This window comes from Mastigoproctus giganteus, chromosome 4 (assembly GCF_048544385.1).
Source record: "Mastigoproctus giganteus isolate SK-2022 chromosome 4, ASM4854438v1, whole genome shotgun sequence".
Taxonomy (NCBI): domain Eukaryota; kingdom Metazoa; phylum Arthropoda; class Arachnida; order Uropygi; family Thelyphonidae; genus Mastigoproctus; species Mastigoproctus giganteus.
Window position 1 is genome coordinate 89,210,674 of NC_143578.1, and position 26,879 is coordinate 89,237,552.

The 26,879-nt window shown below is 36.6% G+C and overlaps 1 protein-coding gene across 1 annotated transcript in view; it reads left to right on the forward strand.

Moving 5' to 3' along the window:
* Positions 1–26,879, forward strand: part of mRpL2 (mitochondrial ribosomal protein L2) — a 111,918-nt gene that overhangs the window by 33,954 nt on the left and 51,085 nt on the right. The window contains exon 2 of the mRNA XM_090372791.1: positions 9,953–10,270. Coding sequence (XP_090228917.1) covers positions 9,985–10,270 — 286 coding nt within the window. The 5' untranslated portion in view covers positions 9,953–9,984. The remainder of the gene's footprint in view (positions 1–9,952; positions 10,271–26,879) is intronic.

Below are 26,879 nucleotides of genomic sequence, written 5' to 3' on the forward strand. Positions count from 1 at the left end.
AAGATAAGCATAGGAGCAGAAGAATCCTTTTTGCGAGATATAAGACAAGACTGAGTTTTAGAAGGGTTGAAATCAACTAAGTTGTCTTTGCCCCACTGGAGAAATACCTGAAGATTGGCATTTAAGGAATTGGTAGCAGATTTCCGAGAAGTTGAAGCTGATTGAGCAGGACAAGGTTTCTCAAAATGGAAAGTGGAATGCAATGTGCTATCATCAGCAAAACTATGGATAGGATTTCCAGTCAATGGAAGAAGGTCATTAATATACAAGAGGAAAAGAGTGGGGTAAAGAACTGAACCTTGGAGGTCATAGGGATTAGTGGAGAAGTTAGAAGACAGAGAGCCATCTACCGTCACCCTCAGTGAGTGATCAGAGAGAAAACTGGATAACCAATTACTGAAAACAGTTGGCAAACCATAAGATGGAAGCCTGTTTAGAAGACCTTTATGCCAAACACGATCAAAAGCCTTTGAGATGTCAAGAGCAACTACTTGTGTTTCACCGAACCTTTCCATTGAATCAGTCCATAAATGGGTAACATAAGCCAGAATATCACCAGTGGATCGACACTGACGGGATCCATACTGGCGATTGTTGATCAGACGGAAGGTTTCTAGGTAGTTTAAGAGTTGGCGATTAATTGATTTCTCCATTACTTTAGAAAGAGTAGAAGTAATTGTAATGGTACGATAATTGGATGGGAGGGATTTGTCACCCTTTTTAGGAACTGGCTGGATATGAGCAAATTTCCGAGCAGAAGGAAAAACACCTTTGGAATAAGAAAGTGAAAAAAGGCGGCAAAGGGTAGGAGTAAGTTCAAGAGCACAGGTTTTGAGAACAAGTGGAGAAATACCATCAGGACCTGGAGCTTTCTTAGCATCAAGATTCATCAAAATCCTTCTGATATCCTTTTAACGGAAGACCACAGGAGGCATTGAATGGAGCGTGTTAGGAATGGTGGGAGGTGTTTTACCAAGATCATTAATACATGAGCTGGAAGAAAAATGGGATGCTAGCAGGTCAGCTTTATCCTTGGCTGAAGTGACAACAGACCCATCTGGTTTGGACAGAGGTGGGAACATTGATGGGCAAAAGTTGCCGCCAATTTGGCAAGAGACCAGAATGCTCGGCTACCATTAGGGCAAGAAGCAAGTTTTCTACTCTTAGCCTGTTCAAACTCTAGTTTGGACTGATTAATAACTGCTTTACAATTGTTGAGGGGTTTGGCAGACTGCAAGTGGAAATGGACATCGTTGAGATTAGAATTGAGACCACGTATATTTGTATAGGCAGAAAGTGAAACTGAAGAATTAGAAACAAGCCAATTATGATATGCAACATTCTTCTCTTGAACAGCCTTAGCACATTTATTGGAAAACCAAGGTTTAGATAAAGGATGAGATTTTAAAGTGGAGTGTGGGATAAAGGATTCCATTCCTGCAAGAATAATTTCACTGACACGATCTGAGCAAACGTTGACATCAGAAGTTTTGAAACAGGGAAAAGGAAAAGGAAAAGAAGAAAAGAAGTCTCGCATGTCATCCCATTTTGCATTCTTGTAATGCCAAAAAACACGAGGTTGGGAATAGCCATGAGATAAAGGTTCCATTGGAGAAGAGACAATCACCAAGTTGTGTCAGAAGTGCCTAAAGGACGTCTCACTTCGACCATGTACTTAGAAGGGTTGTTTGTGAGAAAAAGATCAAGCGTATTGGCTGTATGATTAAGATTGTCCGGTATTCTTGTTGGTAAATGAACAATCTGTGCTAGGTCATTAGTAATTTCAAAAGCCTCAGCATCTCGACCTGCTGAGTCGGTGTGACTAGAAAACGGAAGCCAGTTGGAGTTGTGAATATATTAAAATCACCAAGGGAAATTACCTCACTGTTAGAAAAATTGGACTGGAGAAAGTCAAGTTGCAAAGAGAGGAAGTCAAAGAGCTCCAAGTGATTAGTGGAGTTGGGAGAACGGTAGAGACAACAGATGAATTTGACACGAGGTAGAGAGATTTTAAGCCAGAGAAGATCAAAGAGAGGAGATTCCAAATTGTCAAGTCTCTGACAGGGAATATCAGAACGAACATATGCACAAGTACCACCTTTGAGGTGAAACGAATCATACAGCGAATAATTTGGGCATCTGAGATGAGCAGTAGTTGAATCAACCGATAACTGAGATTCTGTCAGAAAAAGTACATGGGGTTTGGAAGACTGCAAGTGGAAATGGACATCGTTGAGATTAGAATTGAGACCACGTATATTTGTGAAATGAATTAGGAAGTGCTTGGGAGGTTTAGATCTTTTCGCAGATAAGCTTGCTCTATTAGTTTGACAATTCATGGTGTATTCAATAGTAGGAAAAAGTGGGTGGGACATGCTGTATGAAATAATGAAATTTTTGGATATGGTGTACACGTGGTAAGAATAAACCCAGATCCTTGACATAATGTGGCCTCGACAATGCTCCCCGCATACACACTACTCGGACTCCCTCCAGTCACTATCTGGCAGAGTAGAGGTAGCAAGATTATACACTAGCTGATCCGGAAGCCTCCTAGAGAGTTACCAATAGGTTCGGTGTACTAACTAGCGGCCGGCCTGCGAACACCGTTTTAGAGCTGTACCCTCAAAATGTAAGGAATATTGGATCTTGCCATGACGTTCATCATAACCTCAAAAGTTATCAATCATACTGCATGATGGAAGAGATAGGGAAGGGTTGACTGGAACTTAGCTCTAGAGACTAAACATGGGTTCCACCACTTCAAGCCTCCAATAAGCAAAGTGGTGGTATTTCACCGGTTGATGAGAGTCATCTACCACCTAGGATACTGTTGCACATGGAAGACTGCTGAACAAATTGGAGAGGTATGGCATTAAGGGTAAGTTACTACAATGGATAAAGGGATGGTTGAGTGAGAGACGACAGAGAGTGGTAATTAATGGACACTGCTACTGCTCTTCATGGACAAATGTTATTAGTGGAGTTCCCCAGGTTTCGGTGTTGGGTCCATTGTTGTTTTGTATATTTATCAGTGATATTGATGAAGGTATATCAAGTTTAATATCCAAGTTTTCAGATGTTACAAAGGTTGGCAGGGTTGTTAATGACAGTAAAGATAGTATGCTACTCCAAATGGATCTAGATAAGTTGGGAAAATGGGCTGAAAAGTGGCAACTGAAGTTTAACATTGACAAATGCAAAGTACTGCATATGGGTAGCAATAACCGAAGAGAAACGTACCAACTGTGTGGTACTACACTCAGGAAAGTGGAAAGTGAAAAGGACCTGGGGGGGGTAATTGTGCAGTCAAATATGAAGTTTGCTGAACTGTTCAGAGGGGCTGCCAGGGCAGATCATGGAGTCTTATCAATGATATATAGGAATTTTGCTAGCAGGGACAGGGAGGTGATTATCTTGTTATACAAGCAATGGTCAGGCCACACCTAAAGTACTGTGTACAGATGTGGAGGCATCATTTTAGAAATGATGTAGAGTTGCTAGAATGAGTACAAAGAAGGGCAACAAGATTGGTGCTCTTACCAACAAAGGCTTAGGTTCTGGAGATTAGAAACCTGCGCCTGGAGTAGGAACCTACGAGGTGATCTGATTGAGGTGTATAAGGCCTTGAATGGGTTGAGCAAGCTGAATGCTGATGGGATTCTTCCTCTTGCTCAGATTAAGAACCTGAGGGGGCACTGATTCAAATTGAGGAAAGAGTTGTAGAATGGATGTGCGGAAATTTGCCTTTAGCCAGGTGATGGGTGGAGCAGACTTCTATCTTTTGTTGTGGAAATTGATAGCTTAAATAAATTTAACGCTGAGGTGGACTAGCATTTGGAACGAATGGAGGGGTGAAATGGGAGGATTTTTTTTTTCTTTAACGCACACACGGCAAAAATGCCATGTGTGCGTTAATTCGCCAAACAGTTTTTGCTATGTTTGTGGACAATTTACAGTGAAGTCACAATGTCAATCAATCACAGATAAGGTGAAACAAGCTTATTATTTTTATTTTGGCTGTCACGTGAATGATCAGGATAAAAGGTGGGCACTGCATATGTGCTGTATAGTGTGCTGTGAAAATCTGAATGAATGGATGAAGGGGAACAATTCTAAAATGCTTTTTACTGTTCCGATTATCTGGCGAGAATCAACAAGTCACCTCAAAGATTGTTATTTCTGCTTGACAAACACTAAGGGGTTTTTAAGGAAAAATAGAGTTAAAATAAAATACCCCAACCCTCTCCTCTGTCTGCAATAAGATCAGTGTCACACGCACATGCCGGAATTCCCTATTCCTATTCCTCCACTTAGTTGTGAAGAAATCACTATTCCAAAAGAAGAGCATGAGCCAATAGAGCCCATACCTCCCACCTCAACGTCTGCTGATCCTAGTTACAATCCTGAAAATGACAAAACACACTTAATTGAGCAAATTGAACTTAATGATTTGGTTAGGGATTTAAATCTTTCAAAGCAACAGGCTGGGCTATTAGGATCTAGCTTGTAACAGTGAAATTTGCTGGCAAAAACCACAAGGATTTCTGTGTTTAGAAAACTGAAATGAAAAGTTTGTGGGTTATTATCAAATGGAAGGGGATGTAAGCAGATTGATGGATGAACTAGGGTTTGAACACAATCCTGAAGAATGGAGATTATTCGTCGACCTTCTAAACTCCGTTTAAAAGTAGTTTTGCTACACAACGGTAATATCAAACTGTTGGTCCCAGTGGCTCATTCAGTGACTGTGAAAGAAACCTACGATAGTATGTCACTACTATTAAATGCCTTAAACTATAAGAAATATTGTTGGAAAATCTGTGGTGATTTAAAAGTAATCACTTTGTTGCTTGGACTACAGGATGGTTTTACTAAGTATTGTTGTTACCTGTGTTTATGGAATAGTCGAACAGTAGAACATCATTATATTGTGAAGGAATGGCCCAGCAGAGAATGATGCTTCTTCTGCCTTTGCACATTAAGTTGGGTCTCGTGACTAATTCTGTAAAAGCTCTGATCAAAAATAGTGAAGGTTTTGAGTACAGCCATCCCTCAAGTTGCATGTTTTTTTATTGCGCAGTCAGGTATTTACTACCAGAATTGTAGATTGCATAGTGAGTTTTGCTACCTGCATGATTTTTGTTTATGAAGCTTTAAAAATAGGAACGAAGAGCAGAATTTGAAAATTTATTTATGTTTTTATATAATTGAAGATTTCATTGAAAGAGAAACACATTTCACCATAATTATGTAAAATCCCACAGAATTCCAGCTATTAGTATCATTGCAAATGCAATAAGATCAAGTTTACTGTTTATAATAGATTGCACAAACAGAACACCCCAATAAACCAGAAAGTGAAAATTGTTTTTATTGTTTTATGGTCATGACCTCCAGAATGGTCTTTAGCAAAATATCACAAAGGCATTCAAAACTGATTCTTAGAACTAAACATAACAATAAATGGTGGTGTGTTTGTCTGGTTATTTTTGAAACAACTTCCTCGTTTGGAAATTCCTTTCTTCAGTTATCCTACGTTAGCTGTTCGGACAGAATCTTTTTCTGGTTCGTACCACGTAGTGTTTTAATCGGTAAGCATTGCTTTTGCTGATTTAATATTTCTTGTCTATATAAAGTGTGTGTGTGTGTGTGTTTAATTAGTGCCTAAAATGAAGAAAGCTACAACAACAAAAAAATTTTAATTTAGAGGAGAAATTAAAAATCATTAAGGAGTTGGAAAATGGCAAAAAGGTTGTGACATTGGCCAAGAAATACAGCATAAATGAATCTAGCATTCAATGAATTAGGGAAAATGTTGAGAAAATTGAAAGTTCAGTTATCTGTTCCACATCATTGGCTGCAAAACACACCAAAAGTGAGAAATCCTATAATAGAGAAAACTAAAAAATTACTTTCTTTCTGGATAGAAGATTTTAATAAAAAAAGAATGCCTCCTAGTTCAGATATTATTCACACCAAAGCTCTGCAAATTTTTAATTGCTTACAAGAAGAAGCCAGCCTTTCAGGTCATTAAGGGTTGGTTTGAAAATTTTAAAAAATGTCAAAGTCTTCACAATCTAAAATTAATGGGCGAAGCAGCCAATGCAGATATGGAAGTTGCTTCTTTGTATCCGAAAACTTAAAAGGTTGTATTGTGACTGAGGGCTATCTATCAAATGAAGTGTTTAATGCTGATGAGACTGGCTTATTTTGGAAGCATATGGCAAGCTGAACATTCATTTTAAAAGAAGAGAAAACTGCCCCAGGTTTCAAATCTGCAAAGATAGGTTAACACTTTTTGTTATGTGGCGACGCAGAGGGTGACTTTAGGTGTATCATCATCATCATCAGCCATTTTCAATCCACTGCAGGATGAAGGCCTCTCCAGCAACTTTCCAGTTCCTTCTGTTTTGAGCACTGGCCATCCATTTACTACCCACAAACTCATGAATTTCATCTATCCATCTCTGCCTTTGTCTTCCAGGTTTTCTTCTAGCTCCTCTTGGGTACCATTCTGTTATTTTCTTAGTCCATCTGTCATCATGTCTTCGAGCTATGTGTCCTGCCCAAGACCATTTTAGTTCTTTAGTTTTGATAAGAATGTCCTTTACTTGAGTTTGCTGCCTAATCCATGTGTTTCTCTTCTTATCTAACAGTCTGATTCCCAATATAATTCGTTCCATTCTTCGCTGTGTAGTTCTTAGCTTCTCTTCCATTCTTTTGGTGAGTGCCCAAGTTTCACTTCCATAAGTCATGGTGGGGAGTATACATTGATTCATTATTTTACGTTTCAGACAAACTGGGATATTGCTCTTCAGTATGTGACTATATTTCCTGAATGCTATCCATCCAAAATTTATTCTTCTCTTGACTTCCAGCCATTTATCATTATTACAGCTAATAACTTGTCCCAGATAAGTATATGACTCCACCTTTTCAATTACTGCTCCTTCAATCATTATTTCCCTTTCCGTGGCATACTTGTTCATCATTACTTTTGTTTTAGCCATATTCATCTTTAGTCCAAAATCCTTACTAACTGTGCATAACTGATTAAGATCTTCCTCTAATTCTTTGGGATCGTGGCTTATGACCACAATGTCATCTGCAAATCGTAAATGGTTTAGGTACTCTCCGTTCACATTGACTCCTTTCTGCGACCAGTCTAATCTTCTGAAAGCTTCCTCAAGGGCAGCAGTAAACAGCTTCGGAGATATTGTGTCTCCTTGTCGAACTCCTTTCTCGATTTTAAATTTGCTACTGTCTTTGTCTAGTCTAATAAAGGATGTAGCACTCTCATATATTTTCTTCAAAATCATAATATATGGAGTATCTATGCCTTGTCTTTCCAGTGCCCGAAACATTGCCTTATGCTGTATGGAGTCTTTTCATAATCCACAAATGCCAGGCATAATGGTGTTTTATATTCATTTGCTTTCTCCATTAGCTGTGATATTACGTGAAGGTGATCCATAGTTGAGAATCCTGTCCTAAAGCTAGCTTGCTCTTTCGGTTGATTCTCATCAAGTATTCTTTCTAATCTGTTAGTAATGACCCTTGTGAACAACTTGTAGATGTGGGATAACAAGCTAATTGGTCTATAATTTCCAATTTCTGATTTATCTCCTTTCTTATGCAGCAAAACTATGATTGCATTATTCCATTGCTTAGGCATCACACCTTTTCTAATGCACTTTGTGAAGAGCCTTGCCAGTTTTTGTGTTATGTCTCTTCCTCCCAATTTTAACAACTCTACAGTAACTTCATCTTCGCCCGGGGCTTTCCGATTCTTCATTTTCTTCAATGCATGTTCTACCTCATCAGGAAGAATATCGGGTATGTTGTATGTGTTGCTACTTTGCAATCCATCTTCCCCACTGCTGGTATCATTCCCTTGCTCCTTGTATAATTCTCTATAGTAGTCTTCTGCTATTTGAATTATGCCTTCTCTGCTGTTTATAAGTACACCATCGCTATTCTTCAGTTTCAGTATCATTTGTCTTTCTGTATTACTGCTCATGGCTGCTGATTTAAATCCTTTGTTTTCCCTTAATGCTTGTTCTACGTTTCTTGTGTTAAATCTTCTTATGTCCTCTCTGAGTCTCTTTCTAATGGCTTTGCATAACTCAGTATACTCAATTTTCTCCCTGTCAGTGTTTTTTTTGCTCTTCATTTGTCGTCTTTGGTTCATCATGACAAGTGTTTCTTGACTAATTTTTTCTTCTTTGGATTTCTGTTTCCCTATAGGTTTCTTGGGCTTTATCACTTTCAGAAAGTTGTAATATTCCTCGTCGATATCTTGGTCCTGAGCAGTCTGCAGAAGCTCAAACTTGTTCTTCAGTTCCAGTACATACTGCTTTTTCTCCTCCTCTGTTATTTCAAAGAAAAAAACCGCTTCTAATTTATATGTTAGAAAATCCTCGTGCTTTTAAAGGAATATCAAAAAGCTCCTTACCAGTTAATTGGAAATTGAGCAAAAAAGCCTAGATGACAGCCAAAATCTTCATGGATTGGTTTTTAAATTGCTTTTGCATTGAAACAAAAAGATATTGCCTGAAGAAGAAGAAGAAGAAGAACATAGCATTCAAAATCTTGCTCATTCTTGAGAGTGCACCCAGTCATCTTGCACATTTGTGTCTGATCTGCACTCAAATGTGAAAGTTACCTTTCTTCCAGCGAATACAAGTTCGTTAATTCAACCAACCAAGGAGTTATAGCTTCCTTTAAACTTTATTACCTAAGATCTTTTTTCAATTGGTAGAAGCTACTGATGAAATAGACAGTCTTTCAATTCAAGATTATTGGCGGAATTATAATATTCTTGATGCTGTAAAAAATATTGAGTTTGTGTGGAGTGAAGTTAAGAACTCAAAAATAAATGCAGTGTGAAAAAAGCTGTGGCCCCAACGTTGCACTAAAGAAGCCACGGTCGAAATGCCGGAGGTAATTGAGATTGTGAGAATTGGCAAAATGATTAGTGGAGAGGGATTTGAAGAACTGAAACCAGCAGATATCACAGATGTCCTTGAATCTCATAGAGAACAATTATCAGTAGACGATATTTTTTCGCAATGTGAGGAAGAAGGCAACAAAAATGATAAAAACGAAGATGCACATAAAAATTTGACTGCAAAGAGACTAATTGAGTTTTTAAGACTTGCAAATTAGCTTAGCCAAGAAGCTCTGGATATGGATCCTAATTTGGAGAGGAGTTTAAATTTTTTCAGAACTTTATCATTAGCTTTAGTTCCTTATGAAAAAATTTATAGAGAAAAGAGGCGTGCTTCTAAGCAAACAATTTTAACTTATTTTTTTCAAAAAGTGCCAGATGCTGTTGCAAGTTTATCACAGCAAAACAGCGATGAAGAAGCAATAAATTTAGGTTAAAAATCTAGAGGTAAGTCTATTACTTAAATTTACTTAAATTACTTAGATTTACTTAAATCTAGAAGTAAATCTATTAGCAAGATTAATTTTATTGACATGTTACCAAAGTAAGCAAAACTTCACGATTCCCAGAATTTAAACCCCATATCTTCCCTTTCACAAAGCCAAAAATTAAGAGGAAAAAGGGTTAAAGGATTATATCTGGGTTTATTTCTTCTTGAACCTTAAAAAAATAATAATAAATAAAAAGTGATATAAGTGAGAAAACATTTAAACTCTAAACTGGAGTACTATAGCCATTAAAAAAAATGCATGGTACTTTGTACAATTAACCATAGGATCAGAAGAAAGGAGCATTTAAAGTAGAAGTATTATGATGGAAGTGTATTGTATATTTTTAAATGTATAGTTAAGAAATTTCTTTTGTGCATCTATTTCTGACTTTCAGATCTAATCTCTCTCTCTCTCTCTCTCTCTCTCAGGTATAAAATTATGCAGTATTTAATATTTTGCTTTGTCAGCTCATTTCATAAAAATTAAAGTTAACTTCTTCTTCTTCTAGGGCAGAATAAGTTACGTCAGAATAGATCAGCAATGTCATCCCTTTTATTAGCTTTTCGCATCTTCTGTATTGATTCATTTAAATCAAGAATACCATTCATCATACCAAAATCAGTTAATGAACAAGCAACAGTTCCTCAAATTATCAGTGTGCGCTTTCGGTACAGCAAAATACGAGGGGGTGGAAGGCCTCTACCTCCTCATGTACCAGTTCCATTACCAAGTGTATATGGATGGAGACCTGTATTACCAGCTGATGGAAAATACACTACTGAAAGACTACCAATTATTAAGCTGGGAGGACGAGATCCAAAAACAGGTTTGCTCTGCTTCCTACATCTGCACAATTTTGTAACCTATTTTATACCATTTTTTATTCACTTATTTAAACACCACTAATAAATTTGGATCATAAGAATTTATGCTTAAAATTCAATATTAATTTTGTCAATATGCTGTAATTGTTACAGATTTTGAAAAAATTTAGTATACAGCTTTTTCCCTTAAACTTGTGGTTTAAGGGAAAGAGTGTCTATAGTAGTTATCATAGAAAATTTTCCAAAGTACTGTGGTTTTTTTTTTTTTTTCTGATATTAGTTAAAATTATGCTGTGATTTTGGATGATTCACTAATAATAACATTGGTATACATTTTTTTTTTAAAAAATGCTGCCTTTTTAACATAAATAGGTGAACTTGCACAATTTTTGGAAGCTGAAAATTCCAAATCTGTAAATAATTTTTCTTCGTCACATCAGATTTTTTTACAAAAATAAAAAGAGGTAATGTATGCATCACATTATGTATATTTCAGGATTTATTATATTTCAGGATTGTTCGGTTATCAAATTACATGCCTAAGGGTTAAAATCTTCTATACCATACTCAATGAATGTTTACTAAAACCTACCATTGATGTTCATACAGTGAGTAGACATGGGGTGAGATCTGTGGAGCAGTTCTTTTGGGCAGGGAGGGGGTGCACAGGGAGATATGAGTTTACCTAACAACGTTAAATTTGTGCAAAGGTTCAGAAGAATATTTTAAAGAAGGATTAAAATTTAGAAAAGGATTAGAGTTGTTGTTTAAAACTTATTGTAATGTTTCTGTGGAAATGTGGGAATACTTGGGACTATGGGATTAAAATTAAGTGGAATCAAGAAAACACTGAAAATTTAGTGTTGATTTGCCTTTTCCTTTTTGAGTAATGGTTGGAGATACTGTGGAACTGTAATTAGCATAAAAGCTGTAATTTACAACATTTGTCAGTTTTGATATATGCAAAAAATGGAGCTGGAGATTTTTTATGCAAACTAGTCCATATGCTTCATTCTTACCCACATGTTTTAGAGCTTAAATGACATTGTAATTCATTTAATTTCAGTGATTTCCTGGAAAGAATTTTCATGCCATGAGTGGAAAGGTTGAAAAAAAAAAAAAAAAAAAGGGTAGGAATGTGTTATAGGTGAAATGACTGTGTTGAGTATAATGATGAGATATACAGACAAAAGAGTTGGCCAGTAAATCAGGATGTATGATGGATTCCAGTCAGATATGGACTGGAATTTGTGTACCTGTCACTCAAACACTAGCAGATTTAGATTTGTTGGATGATTGCTTTCTACACTAGTAAGTTATAGAGACAGTACGTGAGAAACATTCAGGGAAAGCAATACTCTTTGATCTCATTATCAGCGGTGACTCTTCATACATTAAATCTATAGATAAAAGAACCACTAGGTGGCAATGATTACACTGTATTGATGTGGGATTTGCTTCAAATGAATGTATTTTGTGAAGGTATCTACAGTGGCCTTATACAGTTAAATTCTTTTCAGTGGGACCAAATAATAATGTTATCTATTGCAAATTCTATGTGGGAAGTATTCAGGGAAGTAATTATGGAAGCTACCAAGCTTTTCATACTTACTAAGATATACTGTTCAGGTATCTCTCAACAATTCATTCTTCATCTGTTTAGACTTAAATGGATGACAAATGAGTTGATGGGACTAATGACATAGAAGGTAAATGCATGGGATGACTATGAATTATCACGGGACACAGAAATTTACAATAGATATAAACTAGTTTGCAATCAAGTTACAAAAGTAGTTAGGCAGGCAAAGCCAGATTATAAGATGTATCTGGAAAAGAATGCAAAGAAAAGTAGCAGAGTTCTTTGCTTATGTTAACACTAGAAGGAAAGGAATCAACCATGTTGGCCACTGGATATGAATGGCATAACTACTAATGATCCTGTTCAGTCCACAGACAAACTAGATAAATATTTGGCATTTACATAAACACATAAAGAAGTTTTTAGGAATGGGAATACCAGAAGTATACTGATTTATAACTGGGAGCTGAATGATTTCGTGAGAGCTGAAAATAAAATCAAAGAGAACTATTGAAGCTAAAAGTAATTAAAAGTGCATGGGGCTGATGGAATCTGTTCAATTATATTAAATGAAGCAGCAAAAGAGCCAAGTAAATGTTTGGTTTTAATTATGAGACCATAATAAAAAGGAGAAGTGAGTAATTATAGATCTGTGATCAAAGAAGAATTGGAGAATAATCTGACAGGAATGCAGTTATAAGGCAAATACAGCACAGATTTGTTAAGGGAAGATCTTGTCTAATCAAACTGGCTACTACAACACTATAGTAAAGGAAATGGATGTAAAAAATAAGTTTTACACCATATACTTAGATTTCAGCAAAGTTTCTGATTTGCATATCACTGAATTGGTGGTACTGTTTGCATTAGTGTAGAAAGAAAAAACAATCTGTTGTTAAATTGTACAGTCTGACATGAAGTTTTCTGAGCATTACAGACAGCTCATGGGGGCTCTGTCAGTGATATCAGGAATTTTGTTGATACGTAGATCTGATCTTTCTTTATAACAGAATCTTTCTTGAGGATTAGTTTTTAGGTTCCTGTCATAAGGCAATCATCCTTGTCTTTTCTAAGCTGGAAAAGGTTCCCAAAATTCCAGCTAACTATTTTCCTATCACTTTGACTAGTTTGACTGACTGGCCTTCAAGCTCATGTAAAGGAAATTTCATCAAATGCTATATATACATGGTGTTAAGCCCATATGTAAATTTAGTTGTATGTTATGTGATAGTACACGATCATATGTAAAAATAAAATCATATATATTCGAGTTAATTAATAGAAAAGCATGTTTTTTTTTTTTTTTTTTTTGGTTTTTTTTTGAATCCTATAAAAGATTTTCTATTTGGGAAAACTAGTAAAAAAGATAATAAAGTTAAAAGACTCAAAAATATTGCTAAGACAAGATGGTAGAGCAAAAGTAATGCACATTGTAATTTATTTGGCAGTTTTCAAAATCAGAATAAAGTTTATTCCACAATTCTGGAAGCATCTTCATTTTTACAAATATTTTGTAAATATGAAACTATTTTGCTTTTCTTTACTTTATTACAATTATTTAAAAGGTTATCACCAGCATCTAATTATTTACAGATGCAAGGTATAGACTTCATGCCAGCTTACTATATTGTAATAACCTCGGAAAATCAAATAAAAAACATGTTCAATAATTTTGAAAAAGCGAGAGAACAAACAGATGAATTTATTAAATATTTTAGAGATCTCGAATCACTTAATTAAATTGAACTGTACTACCTTGCTGTTAGACCCAGAAGGGTAAAAAGAATGCCTGGGAAGTCACTCATGGCTACCTTATTGATTTTTAATTGTGTTCATCAAATGAACACAATTAAAATCAATTTAACGCAATTAAAAATTAAGTAAAAAATTAATTTAACAAAAAAAATTGCAAAACGATTTCCCTTCCTGAAGCTTGACAATGCTTTTAGACCGTATTTCGTGATCACAGGAATGAAAATCACCGAATAGGGGTGAGCATGAAACTTAAATAGGGATTATTTGTCTTTGCGCATGTGCGTAAAGGACCACGAGTCGGAGATTAGATATGGCCGGTGAACATTAACAGAATTCTCACGTAATTTAATTTTGAAGGTTTCTGCAATTAATAATCTTGTATAATTACATTGGACACTAAGTATTTTGGCCTCGTTAAATAAAAAAGTATATTTTTCATTAACGGCATGAAAAGCTAATTCTGACGCTGCTGAATGAGAAGCACAAACTGAGGCCGCATGTTGATTAACATGAAAATTCAGAGGAAACCGTGTAGAACCTTGATAAGACGAGTCACAATCACTGCAAGAAATGTGAAATGTTGTGTAGGTCATTTATTTGTGCTGCTAACAAGGAAAGGACTGAGCGATTGTTCAGTATAGTGTGTAATTTCCGTATTGGCCTGGCTACAACTTAAAATCTGTTAAAATCTGTCAAGCTCCCATATGTTGAACAGTGCCAGAGCAATTTGTTGTGATACTGGATACACCTGGCTAGCCTCCACGTGGCAGGGTATGGGCAATGTCGGGCCCCACTAGGGGCCTGGCGGCCAATAAGCCAGATAAACAATGGGCACAACATATCACACCACACAGACACAGCCCACACACTTTCAAGTCTCTGGCTTGACAGTGTACTGTCCTCGATACAGCGAAACACACACGGAGATGGGAGAAATCCCAGGTGCCGTCTGACACGAATATACCTTATGTTGGTTGGTGTATTTTTTTGTATTCTGTCCTTAGCTTGTACCCTAATTCTGTCTATTGTAGGTTTATGGAGTATAACCACTGTATCTCCTTTATCAGCTCTCTGAATAATAATGACTTTATTTTCCCGAAGTTCACATAAAGCTGAACTGTCATGTGTATTCAATTTAGAAAGTTGTGTTTCTTTTATGTTGTTCACCACCTGGTTAACTTGTTTAATAAATAAATCTTTTTGTGGAACATTACGAAGTCCAAATTCAATATCAATTATGCACCGTTTTTTAGGTAGTTTTCAAGGTGGTAAATTGTAATTTAATCCATCCTATGGATAAAAGTGAAATCTGGTCCTGTGATAGTATATAAGAGGAAAGATTTGTAACCTGTTGATATGTCGGTTTGTTGAATGTTGGGGGAGAGGGGTGTTTGCAAACTAAGTGAAGTATTCTGTGGTAGACTGTTGTGCGTATGTGGGGGTGTTGTCATACAACTTATATGCATTTGGTTGCAAGCTCACAACAATGAGTTAGAAGTTGTATGCATTTGGTCGCAAGCTCACAACAATGAGTTAGAACTTGTATGCATTTGGTTGCAAGCTCACAACAAGTTAGAACTTGTATGCATTTGGTCGCAAGCTCACAACAATGAGTTAGAACTTGTATGAACGTGTCTTGACCCTCCCGATAATGTATTCAATTTGTTGACCTGTCTGTTTTTTTATTTCTGAGGCCTGTTCTTCACGTTGCACATCTATGGAGGTCTTCAATACAGACCAATCGTTAGGATGCAGATAATTTTTTAATTTGTTGCGAAGTTTCCTAACTTGGGAAAGGTATTTTTGTTTATTAGAATACCGAGATCTTAAGGCTAGATTAACTAGATTATGCATTGTGGCAAGTGCTAGTTGCTTAACACCCGAAATTTTATGATTTCAATTGACCCTTTGGGAAACTTTGTAACGATGTTGTTTTGAAGGCAGTACTTTAGAAAAGAAATATGGTCTTTCTCTTATTCTTTTACAAATAATTGCAGAATGAATTGATTCACTATAGTGAAAAATTATCAAAATTTAGAAATAAAAAAATGAATTGTTTTAATACCAACAGGGGTAATTCATGCAAAGGTTGTGTTCATTATATATTTAATGTTATTAGACGATACAATATGCATGTATTCTAATTTATATATGCCGTAAAAATATATATTGACACTGTCATCCACACAAGTAGCATGTGAAATGTGTATTTTCAAGATTAATAATAAAATCATGTTTACATGCCAACATGAGGGAAGAAATTTTACAGGCTCTAATGATAAAGAATATAGAGTAAGATGTGCTGCATTCAATATAGCTTAATAAAATTATTGATGCCATAATTCTTTGAAAACTTATTCCCCACATTTGACTCCATTATGTACATACAGTGGCAGACAAAAAAAACTGCATCACTTGTGAATTTTGCAAATAATGTGTTTTGCGCTGCATTGTGGGTTGCAGAAATGTTCGAAATGCATTTGTTAAATGGGATATATATTTCTGTGAATGAAATCCAATAAAAAGACTCCACCTGATATACCTAATTGACATAAATATCTTCCCAAATGGTAAAATATGTAATTCATATGAGAAATCATGCAAATGGCAATCACAACAACCAGATATACATTTTATTACATTTACGTGCACAAACTGAAATGACAAGTTAATGTAACAGTAATTATGTACTGTAAATTAGCAAAATAAGTCTTCAATATTTTGTTGTTCCTCCTCGAGCTGCAATTACAGCCTTGCAACGATCTGGCATAGAGTTAATCAACTTCTGGATATACAGTTGCCCAATTTCATGGTACCGCACCCTTACAATGCTCTCCTGCAGCTGAATCTCATTTTGTTGGCTTCTTCTAAGCAATTTTAGGCTACATTATATACTAGCAATTTCAATAGGATTCAAATCTGAACTGTTGCGGGGCCAGTCCAACACTGTAATGCCAGCATTTCTGAGGTATGACTGCACCTTAAGGGAGAAAACATTGGTGTAAGTGTTTTAAGCCTTTTAAGACAAGAAGACAAACTTATTAAATCTAAATGGCATAAAACTTACCAATTTTGTTGTGTGGCAAGGTGCTGAGTCATGTTGAAAAATGCAGTTTTGGACGTCTGTGTGTTGATCCATAATAACGAGTTTCCGGCACTCCTCCAAGATAGCAGTGTAGGTTTCTGCATTCACTGTTTCATTAATAAACTTAATTCGCCCCACTCCTTTGCTTGTTATGCATCCCAAGACCATCTGACTGCAGAACTTTACAGTTGGTGTTATGCAGTCAGGATGGTATGCCTCCAATTTTTGTCTTCTGACGTATCACTTCCCATCTGAGCCATGCAGGTTGAATTTCGATTCTTTAGAAAAGATGACGGTGTCTCATTGCTCTTTTGTCCACGAAACATGTTTTAGCCCAAGCAAGTTGCTTCTTCCTCATTTGTTGAGTCAACAAAGGCTTCTTCTTGAGCTGATTCAAACCACATTCTGAAAGCCTTCTTTGGATAGTTCGTGCACGTGTTTCAACACCAGAGGCCATCTCAAAGTCCAGTTTTAGATCAGGAGCACTAGCATGGCGATTACGAAGGCATAGCCGTTTCAAATATCGATCTTGGGAAGGCGTAGTCACTCTCTTACAGCCTGATCCAGGTCTTTTCTTCACATCACCAGTTTCATGCTTTAATTTGAGCACCTGGGATACTGTTTACTGGTAGCTGCCTATTTTATCAGCGATAGCACGCGTAGAAAGTCCTTCCTGAGACAGAGCAACAGCTACACTTTTTTTTCTTGGTGTCAACTGAACATATGGAGCCATGCTTACACTTCCGCAAAACAGGATACTAATGAGTGTGTATACCATTCCAACACCGTATTTATAGAAACGGCTGATGTAATACATGCACTCCCTGGCTTACGTAATACTTGACTTACGGAAATTCGACTTTACATAAGTTTTTTCCGGCCAGTGCAAATTCAAAACAATCATGGAAATGTATTTTACATTCCATAGGAATAAATGAAGGTATCGTGAAACTATTGTAATGTGAACCCAATAACACATTTTTTTTTTTTTTTTCTTTTTTTGGTGATTCGTTCCAAGACCTCGGAAGTTGAAATTTTCGCTATATAACTAAGCTATTTATCTCTCTATAAGGTCATTTTTATAATGGAAATTGTGCTACACTTTCATTGTTATCATATGTTCCATTATAAGAATCGATTTTGAACATCTTTGTGATATTTTTCTAAAACACATTACTGGAAGTCACTACCATAAAACAATAAAAACAATTTGCACTTTCGGGTTTATTGGGCTTTTCTGTTAGTGCAGCTAATTATAAATGGGTAGTAAACTCGATCTTATTGCATTTGCAATAATACCAATAACTGGAATTCTGTGTGTTTTTTTTAGGTTACGGTATTATGGTGAAATGAGTCCCTTCACTGAAATCTTCAATCATATAAAAAACAAATAAATTTTCAGAATCTTCTCTTCATTCATATTTAGTTATTACAATGGTGAAGGGAAAGTGACCAACGGAAAGTGCAAGTGGTGGCAGTGCTAGGAAACAAAACAAAATTGATTTAGAAATGAAGATGATTAAGAAGTACGAAGCAGGACAAAGTTTGTCATCTATTGTACAGGAATTAGGTCATGCTGTTTCAATAGTGAATGCTACTTTAAAGGACACTGCGCATGTAAATGATTATGTTAATGGATCCCTGTTGTGATCACTGTTGATCACCGTTTTGTGATCAACAGTGATCACAAAACGGTGTTCAGATGCTATATTGAAGATGGAAAAGCTAATAATAATATGGATGGAAAATCAGATTCAGAAGCAAGTGCCCCTGAGTCTAATGGCCATTCAAGCAAAAGCAAGGAGTATTTATGAAGACATTAAGCAAAAGAAGACATTAAGAAGACATTAAACATTAAGGATAAGTACGATGAACCCCAAACCAAGTTCGTGGCAAGCAACGGGTGGTTTAATAGGTTCAAGCATCACACTGGTTTCCAAAACATTAAAGTATGTGGTGAAATCACCAATGCTGATTCTGCAGCAGCAGAGGAATTTTGTGATGTGTTGGAAAAAATCCCTTCTAAATCTCCTCAACTTCCCCAGCGGCATGCTTATCAGCTGGAGACTGATTCTGGCAACGATGCTCAAAAGGTAAAACTTGCTGATGTTATGCCTGTCTCTCTCTTTTTGTAATTTTGTACACTTTTGTAATTTTTCCTGGCCATGAGATAAAATTGAATAAATAATTCTATTTACATGTTCGTTGAACATTTCTTTTTTTGTTTCAATCAAATTCAGCATGCATAGTTAGGCAAGTGCTGAATAAGCATTTAGTGAAATTCAACTTAACGTAGAGTTCTGTGGAACGCAACCCTTACATAAGTCAGGGAGTTGCTGTACCTTGCAGTTACTGTTTGATGCAATAGAAGCGTTATCTGACTCAATACCTTTGCTTTGCGACAAACAAAATGACTATAATCAGACAATATCTTATACGTTTCACTACAAATGTTACTTTTTTAAAGGTGATGCAGTTTTTTGGCCGCCACTATATTTCCAATTCAGAATTAAATTTAATAATATCAACATATAATATCTTTCTTCCTTGGATTTTTTTATTAGAATGGAATCAGCTATCTGAGATGGTTTTATTTTTATTAAATACTTTTTTATCCATTTGGTCATTTCAAGTTTATGTAGGATCAATCCTGGTGTGGTCTTTTTACCAAGAGGAAGGAGTACTCTCAAGGATCAGTTTTAAATGTTAAGACTTTTCAGCATCAAAATGAAATCCATTACAGAGCAACTTCCTCCAGCTGTAAACAGCACCCTCTGTATTGATGACTAGCAAATTTTCCTAGTCATGTAACATGAGGATTATGGAAAGACAGTGGCAACTAACCATTGATCACCTGAACCTTCTGGATAATGGTTTCAGGTTCTCTCATTTGAATCCACAAATGAGAGGAAGAAGACTTCTCATATTTTTGTTGCAAGCATAATCTTCATCTTGAACCTGAATTGAGGCTTAGACAAAATGCTGTTCCAGGAGTATCTGAGATTTTTGGGGCTTGTGTTTGATAAAAAGTTGACTTTTCTACTAAACACCTATAAACTACATACAAAGTATGTGAGAAGTTTGAACATCCTCCATGCTGTCCTTCTTTCCTCTTGATGCACATTACTGTACCTTTATCATGCATGCACTTATATGATCTAAACTAGATTTTGGGTCCAAGGTATATATATGCCAGAAACAGTGTATTTTGATGGCTAGATCCAATCCACTATCACATGTTTCATATCACTACCAGAGCATTTTGAACATCCCCTGTCCAAAGTTTCTATGTGGAATCAAATGAGTCATCATTATCCCTTCAACAGTAGCACCACTATCACATGATTCATATCACTACCAGAGCATTTTGAACATCCCCTGTGCAAAGTTTCTATGTGGAATCAAATGAGTCATCATTATCCCTTTAACAGTAGCAGTTTTCCTTATAATATGCTTTTAAACTGAAATCCCTGCCAGATCATCCCCATGTACATCGGTTTTCAAGCAGTGCTGTAAAAATCTTCACAGTGCCTTGTAGACTACCAGCTATCTATTTGGTATTTATATTCAAGGGCTATTGAACTACTTTGATATGTAGATCCTCAAAGATCTATATATCAAGGTTGACATCAATGCCTCATCACCAAGGCAATCACATGGCATGCTTACACACCAGCAAGCAATTTTTCCTTTAAGAGCTGAGGAAATTTGTTGCTCCATCATCCGTCTATCTGCAACTCCGTTGAGCACACTGAGCTGAATGTGCTGATTTCTTGGCAGTTTATATACAGATTTCTCAAAATTGGAACTGTCTATGGGTTTTGCTGCTGTCTTTTCAGACAAAATATCCATGTAGATCTCCCTTGAGTGCAGCTTATACACTACATGGTTACACACTAGAATTAGCCTAGGTTTAATTTTGCATACAAATCTGCTACCACTAGAAATGTATTATATAAGCAAATTCTCTAAGTTTTGCGAACCTTAACGAGTATAATCCTCATCCAGTTTTGTCTAGAGTACAGCAGCAGCCATGCTATCTTCCAGAATATGAATTTGCTATTCGCTTCTCTTGTATTTCCCAACCATATTCAGATAAGGGGAAGTGATATGTCTGATTTTGCAGCCAAATTGGCAAAGGCTCTTCAGGGTCATTGCCCTTGATGTGTCTTCATTGCTTTTTAATAATGATGATATGGCTGCTGTTATTCATACTTTTTTTTTCTAATTTTTTATGAATAATTTATAAAAATTATTATTTTATATTAAAAAAAAAATTTTTTGTTTGCTCAGGGAACTTTCATGAGGTGAATGATGTGCTGAATTGTGAAGAAACAAATGAACTAGAATAAAGCAATCTCTGTTACTGAATAAAAACTGCATGTTTTTATTATTATTATTTTAGAATTCATCATCTTTTTCTTCAGGTTCCATGTTCAATTTGAACATTGGAGACCAACATTTTCCAGCCAACACTGCCTCTTGCTTTGCGAACTGGTCATGTATTCATGGGATGATTAATGTGGTAGTTTCCCCTTGCTTTCCACATCAAAGTGCTGTATCCATACGCATTATAGCCTTAGTTGCTAATGCGCCAATAAAACCTAACAAATAAGCTGTATCCATAGGCTTGCCTAAGTCTTCAGGTTTCCAAGTCTTGAGCCTAGTTAATGTTAATATTAACTGCCTCAGGTTGGTAATAATGAGTGCTGCTGTCCACCACTATGGTTTGTATCTGAGTTTTCCTTCTCCTAGGTATTCCTCTTGGTCTGGTTCCTATCCATGAGGACCTGTTCAGCTTGGGTGTCCCTTCTTGTAGCTAGGCTAGATGAATTCTACTGTTATCGCTGTAACAGTAGAATTCACGTACTGTTATTCAAATCAGATGGCCAAAATATTATTGTACATATACAATTATACTGTACAGGCAGTTTTCGCTTTATGAGTTCCCAGGTTTATGAGTTTTTTTTTTTTTTCCCCCAAGTATTAAGTATCAACAAAATCGAAAATATGAACATTAATTGCAAAAAATGAATGTTAAACATTCATAAATACCGCATTTCAAACCACGCACATAGCTATAAAATAGTGTACCCCTGCTTTACGATATTAATCCAGTCCAGAGACACCATCACATCTTGAAAATATCATATTGTGAACCCAATAACACATTGTTTTTTGGTAATTTGTTCCACGACCTCGGAAAGTTGAAATTTTCGCTATATAACTCTCTAAAAGCTCGTTTTGATAGTGTAAATTGTATTAGTTACCAATTCAAATCATTAAAATGTATTACACTTTCATCGTTATCATAATTATGTTCTGTTATAAGAACATAATTATGATAACCAATTTTGAGCAGCTTTAAAAAAAAATTTGTGCTTTCCAGTTTATTGGGCTTTTCCGTTACTGCAAGCAATTATAAATGGGTAATAAACTCCATGTTATTGCATTTTCGAAAATACCAATAGCTGGAATTGTGTTGTTTTTTAAGTTATTATGGTGAAATGTGTCTCCCCTTCACTGAAATCTTCAATCATATAAAAAACAAATAAATTTTCAGAATTTCTCTTCATTCCTTTTTTTTAAGCTTCGTAAACTTGTTAGTCTGCACAAATCATGTTAGTTGCAATTTGTGTGTGCCGTTAAAAAATGCTTATGCATGCTATTGAAATTTATAAAGAAAAGAGAAGATTATCTTGGAAACAAATGCCTCTTGAAGCATTTCTGAAGAAGATGACTCCTTGTGCAACAAACCAATTAGTGCCGAGCCAATAATGAGTGATCAATGAGTGTGCATTTAGTCGATGATGATGAAGAATAAACATTCTTTAACATTTGTAAGTCATAAATAATTTTTTTATTATTATAATTTACTTGATTTTACAGACTACATTTTCATTTCTTTGGATAAATCAATCATTGTTTAAACTTAAACTAATTAGCTAACTAATTTCATTGTTGAGAACGTAACCCCTATTTTTAACATTGTCTATGGGAAATAAATTCCCGTTTTTATGAGCGCGTGCCAGGAACAAATTAACTTGTAAAGTTGGGAACTACCTGTACATGACCATAGGACTAATGCATAAATAACTGATTATAATAATGTAATTATAAATAATAATAACTAAAAGTTGCATTATCAGCAACTGAATGATCTGGAAAACTCTTTAACTAGAATTGACTAAGAGGCCCATTATATTTCACTATTCCATCAACTGGCAGTACCAGGCACTGATTCCAAGAGCCCATTCATTTCTCAAAGTGGTAGCTTGATTGTGGTGATGCCAGCTGCTTCTTTAATTTGCTAACAAAGCAGTCCCCAGAATATTTACTGTTTCATCACTTTTTTTTTTTTTTTTTTTTTATTTATCATGGAGGAGCATTTAAAAAGCAGAAAAGAGTAATTTTAATGATATAGAAGAAAATAGATACATGATTGCCATGGCTTGAGCATGGTAAAAACCATAAAAAGTTAATGAAAGAATACAGCATGGGATCTTCAACAACCTGTAACATATGAAAGCAGAAAGAAACTGCTGAAGTTTTATTTTGCCCCCAAATTAACCAAAGCCATTATTGAACACTGTGTTCTATAGAAACTTAAGCTGGAGCAACTTGATGTAGTGATGCATGAGTGGTTTATGATTTAACCTTCTAAGGGGGCACCTATCTCTGGATCCATGTTAATAGAAAAGGCTAAAGAATTGTATACAAAAATGGGGCTTACTGAGGAGCGTGCCATTTTCCAATGGTTGGTTAGCTGAGTTCAAGACTTGATACAGAAAAAGAAAGCTGGACATACTGGCATACAAAAATCATCTGATCAGGAAACAGCAGAAGAATACATTCGGTGGCAGACAAAAAACTGCATCACCTTAAAAAAAGTAACATTTGTAGTGAAACGTATAAGATATTGTTTGATAACAGGAATTTTGTTTGTTGCAAAGCAATGGTATTACATCAGATAACGCTTCTATTGCATCAGACAGTAATTGCAAGATATTGCATCAGCCATTTCTATAAATAGAAAAAAAAGGATACTGATGATCATGTATACCCGGCGTTGGAAGGGTATGCACTCTCATTAGTATCCTGTTTTGCAGAGGTGTAAGCGTGGCTCCATATGTTCAGTTGACACCAAGGGAAAAAATAAGTGTAGCTGTTGCTCTGTCCCAGGAAGGGCTTTCTACACGTGCTATTGCTGATAAAATAGGCTACCACTAGTCAACAGTATCCGGAGTGCTGAAATTAAGGCGTGAAACCGGTGATGTGAAGAGAAGACCTGAATTGGGTTGTAAGAGAGTGACTACACCTTCCCAAGATTGATATTTTAAATGGCTATGCCTTCATAATTGTCATGCTGGTGCTCCTGATCTAAAACTGGACTTTGAGATGGCCTCTGGTGTTGAAACAAGTGCACGAACTATCCAAAGACAGCTTTTGGAATGTGGTCTGCATGCTATTGGCCCAAGAAGATTTTGTTGACCCAAAAAATGAGGAAGTGATTTGCTTGGGCTAAAACGCATGTTTCGTGGACAAAAGAGCAATGAGACACTGCCATCTTTACTGACGAATCAAAATTCAATGTGCATGGCTCGGATGGGAAGCAATGTCAGAAGACGAAAACCAGAGGCATAACAAGCAAAGGGGTGGGGCAAATTAAGTTTATTAATGGAACGGTGAATGCAGAAACCTACATTGCTATCTTGGAGGAGTGTCTGAAACTCATTAGAGATCACCACACAGATGTCCAAAACCGCATTTTTCAACAGGACTCAGCACCTTGCCACACAACAGAATTGGTAAGTTGTATGCTATTTTAGATTTAATGATGAGTTTGTTTTCTTGTCTCACACTGACAACAGGCTTAAAACACTTACACCAATGTTTTTCTCCCTTAAGGTGCAGTCATACCTCAGAAGGCACCTCTGTAGCCAGGTGGGAAGGAGCAGCAGTGCGTAGCACACGCTTCTTGATTAGACCGGGGTTCGAGCCCGTCACCGCCAAATACGGAGGATGCGGAAAGGTCAGGGAATGACCACCGCATATTCCGGAGCAACATGGCCTTAGTTGCTAATGCTCCTAAAAAACCAAATAACAACAACAACAACATACCTCAGAAATGCTGACATTACAGTGTTGGACTGGCCCCCCAACAGTCAGATTTGAACCCTATTGAAAATTGCTGGTACATAATGTCGTCTAAAATTGCTCAGAAGGAGCCAACAAGTAAGATTCAGTTGCAGGAGAGCGTTGTAAGGGTGTGGTACCACGAAATTGGGCAGCTGTATATCCATAAGTTGACAGTGTTTAAATTCTATTCCATAAGTGAGACAGTATTTAAATTCTATACAGTGGGACCAACTGATGATGTTACCAACAGCAAATTCAAAATGGGAAGCATTCAAAGAACTTATCTTGGAAGCTACTAGGCTTTACATACCAACTAAGAAATATTGTTCAAGGTTTAGGCCAAAATGGATGTCAGATGAACTAATGAGGCATATGGCAGAGAAGAAAAATGCATGGGATACATACAAATTAACACATGACACAGAAGCCTATGATAGATACAAGTTGATATGCAACCAAGTTACAAAGGAGGTTAGGCAGGCGAAGGCAGATTACGAGAAATCTTTGGCAAGGGATGCAAAGAAAAACAGCAAAGAGTTCTTTACTTATGTAAACTCTAGAAGGAAGGGGATGAATCAGATTGGTCCACTTGATATTGATGGGTCAAGTGTTGATGATCCTGCTAAGGTAGCTAACAAACTAAATGAATATTTTGCATCGACATTCACACATGAGGAGGTATTCAGCGAGGGGAATGCCAGAGGTGTATTCAACTCTAGCAGTAAGCTACAGAATCTTGAAATAACTGGGAGTAAAGTGGAGGAGAAACTGTTGAAGATAAACACAAGAAAGGCACCCGGGGTGGATGGGATCTATCCAGTTATATTAAAGGAGGCAGCAAAGGAAGTAAGCAAACCCTTAGCCATAATTATGAGAGCTTCCTTGGACTCAGGGGAGGTACCCATAGACTGGAAATGTGCAAATGTGACCCCAATTCACAAAGGAGGATCAAAGGCTGACACAAGTAATTATAGACCTGTGAGCTTAACTTCTGTTCCAGGAAAATTAATGGAGGCACTGGTTAAAGAAGCACTGCAGGATCATTTAGACAAGACTTCAGTTATAGCTCAGACACAGCATGGTTTTGTTAAGAGGAAGTCTTGCCTGACCAACTTGATTGGATACTATGATGCAGTCACAAAAGAACTGGATGCAGGGAATAACTTTGATATTATATACTTAGATCTTAGAAAGGCTTTTGATACTGTTGCACATGGAAGACTGCTACACAAATTGGAGCAGTGTGACATTGGAGGCAAATTGCTGCTATGGATAAAGGGGTGGTTGAGGGGGAGAAGACAGAGAGTGGTAATCAATGGACACTGCTCATCGTGGACTGATGTTATTAGTGGAGTCCCTCAGAGCTCAGTGTTGGGTCCATTATTGTTTTCTGTATTTATAAATGATATTGATGATGGTATATCGGGCTTAATGTCCAAGTTTGCAGACGATACAAAGGTTGGCAGGGTTGTCAAGGACACTACTGACACTATGCTGCTGCAACAGGATCTGGAAAGGTTGAGCAGATGGGCTGAGAGGTGGCAAATGAAGTTTAACATTGACAAATGTAAAGTACTACACATGGGAAACAGCAACCCCAGAGCAATGTATCAACTCTGTGGTACAACACTGACAGTGGTAGAGAATGAAAGGGACTTGGGGGTGGTTGTGCAGGCAGATATGAAGTTCTCTGAGCAGTGCAGACGGGCTGCAAGAGTAGCTCATGGAGTATTGTCAATGATATACAGGAATTTTTCCAGCAGGGATAAGGAGGTGATTATTCCATTGTATAAGGCGATGGTCAGGCCACACCTAGAGTACTGTATACAGGTCTGGAGGCCTCATTTCAAGAAGGATGTAGAGCTGCTGGAACGAGTACAGAGAAGGGCAACAAGATTAGTGAATGGAACAAAGGGGTGCTCTTACGAAGAAAGGCTTAAGTTTTGCAAATTACAGTGTCTGGAGACTAGGCACCAGCGAGGTGATCTGATAGAGGTGTATAAAGCCTTGAATGGTTTAAGCATGCTCAATGCTGATGGGATTCTTCCTC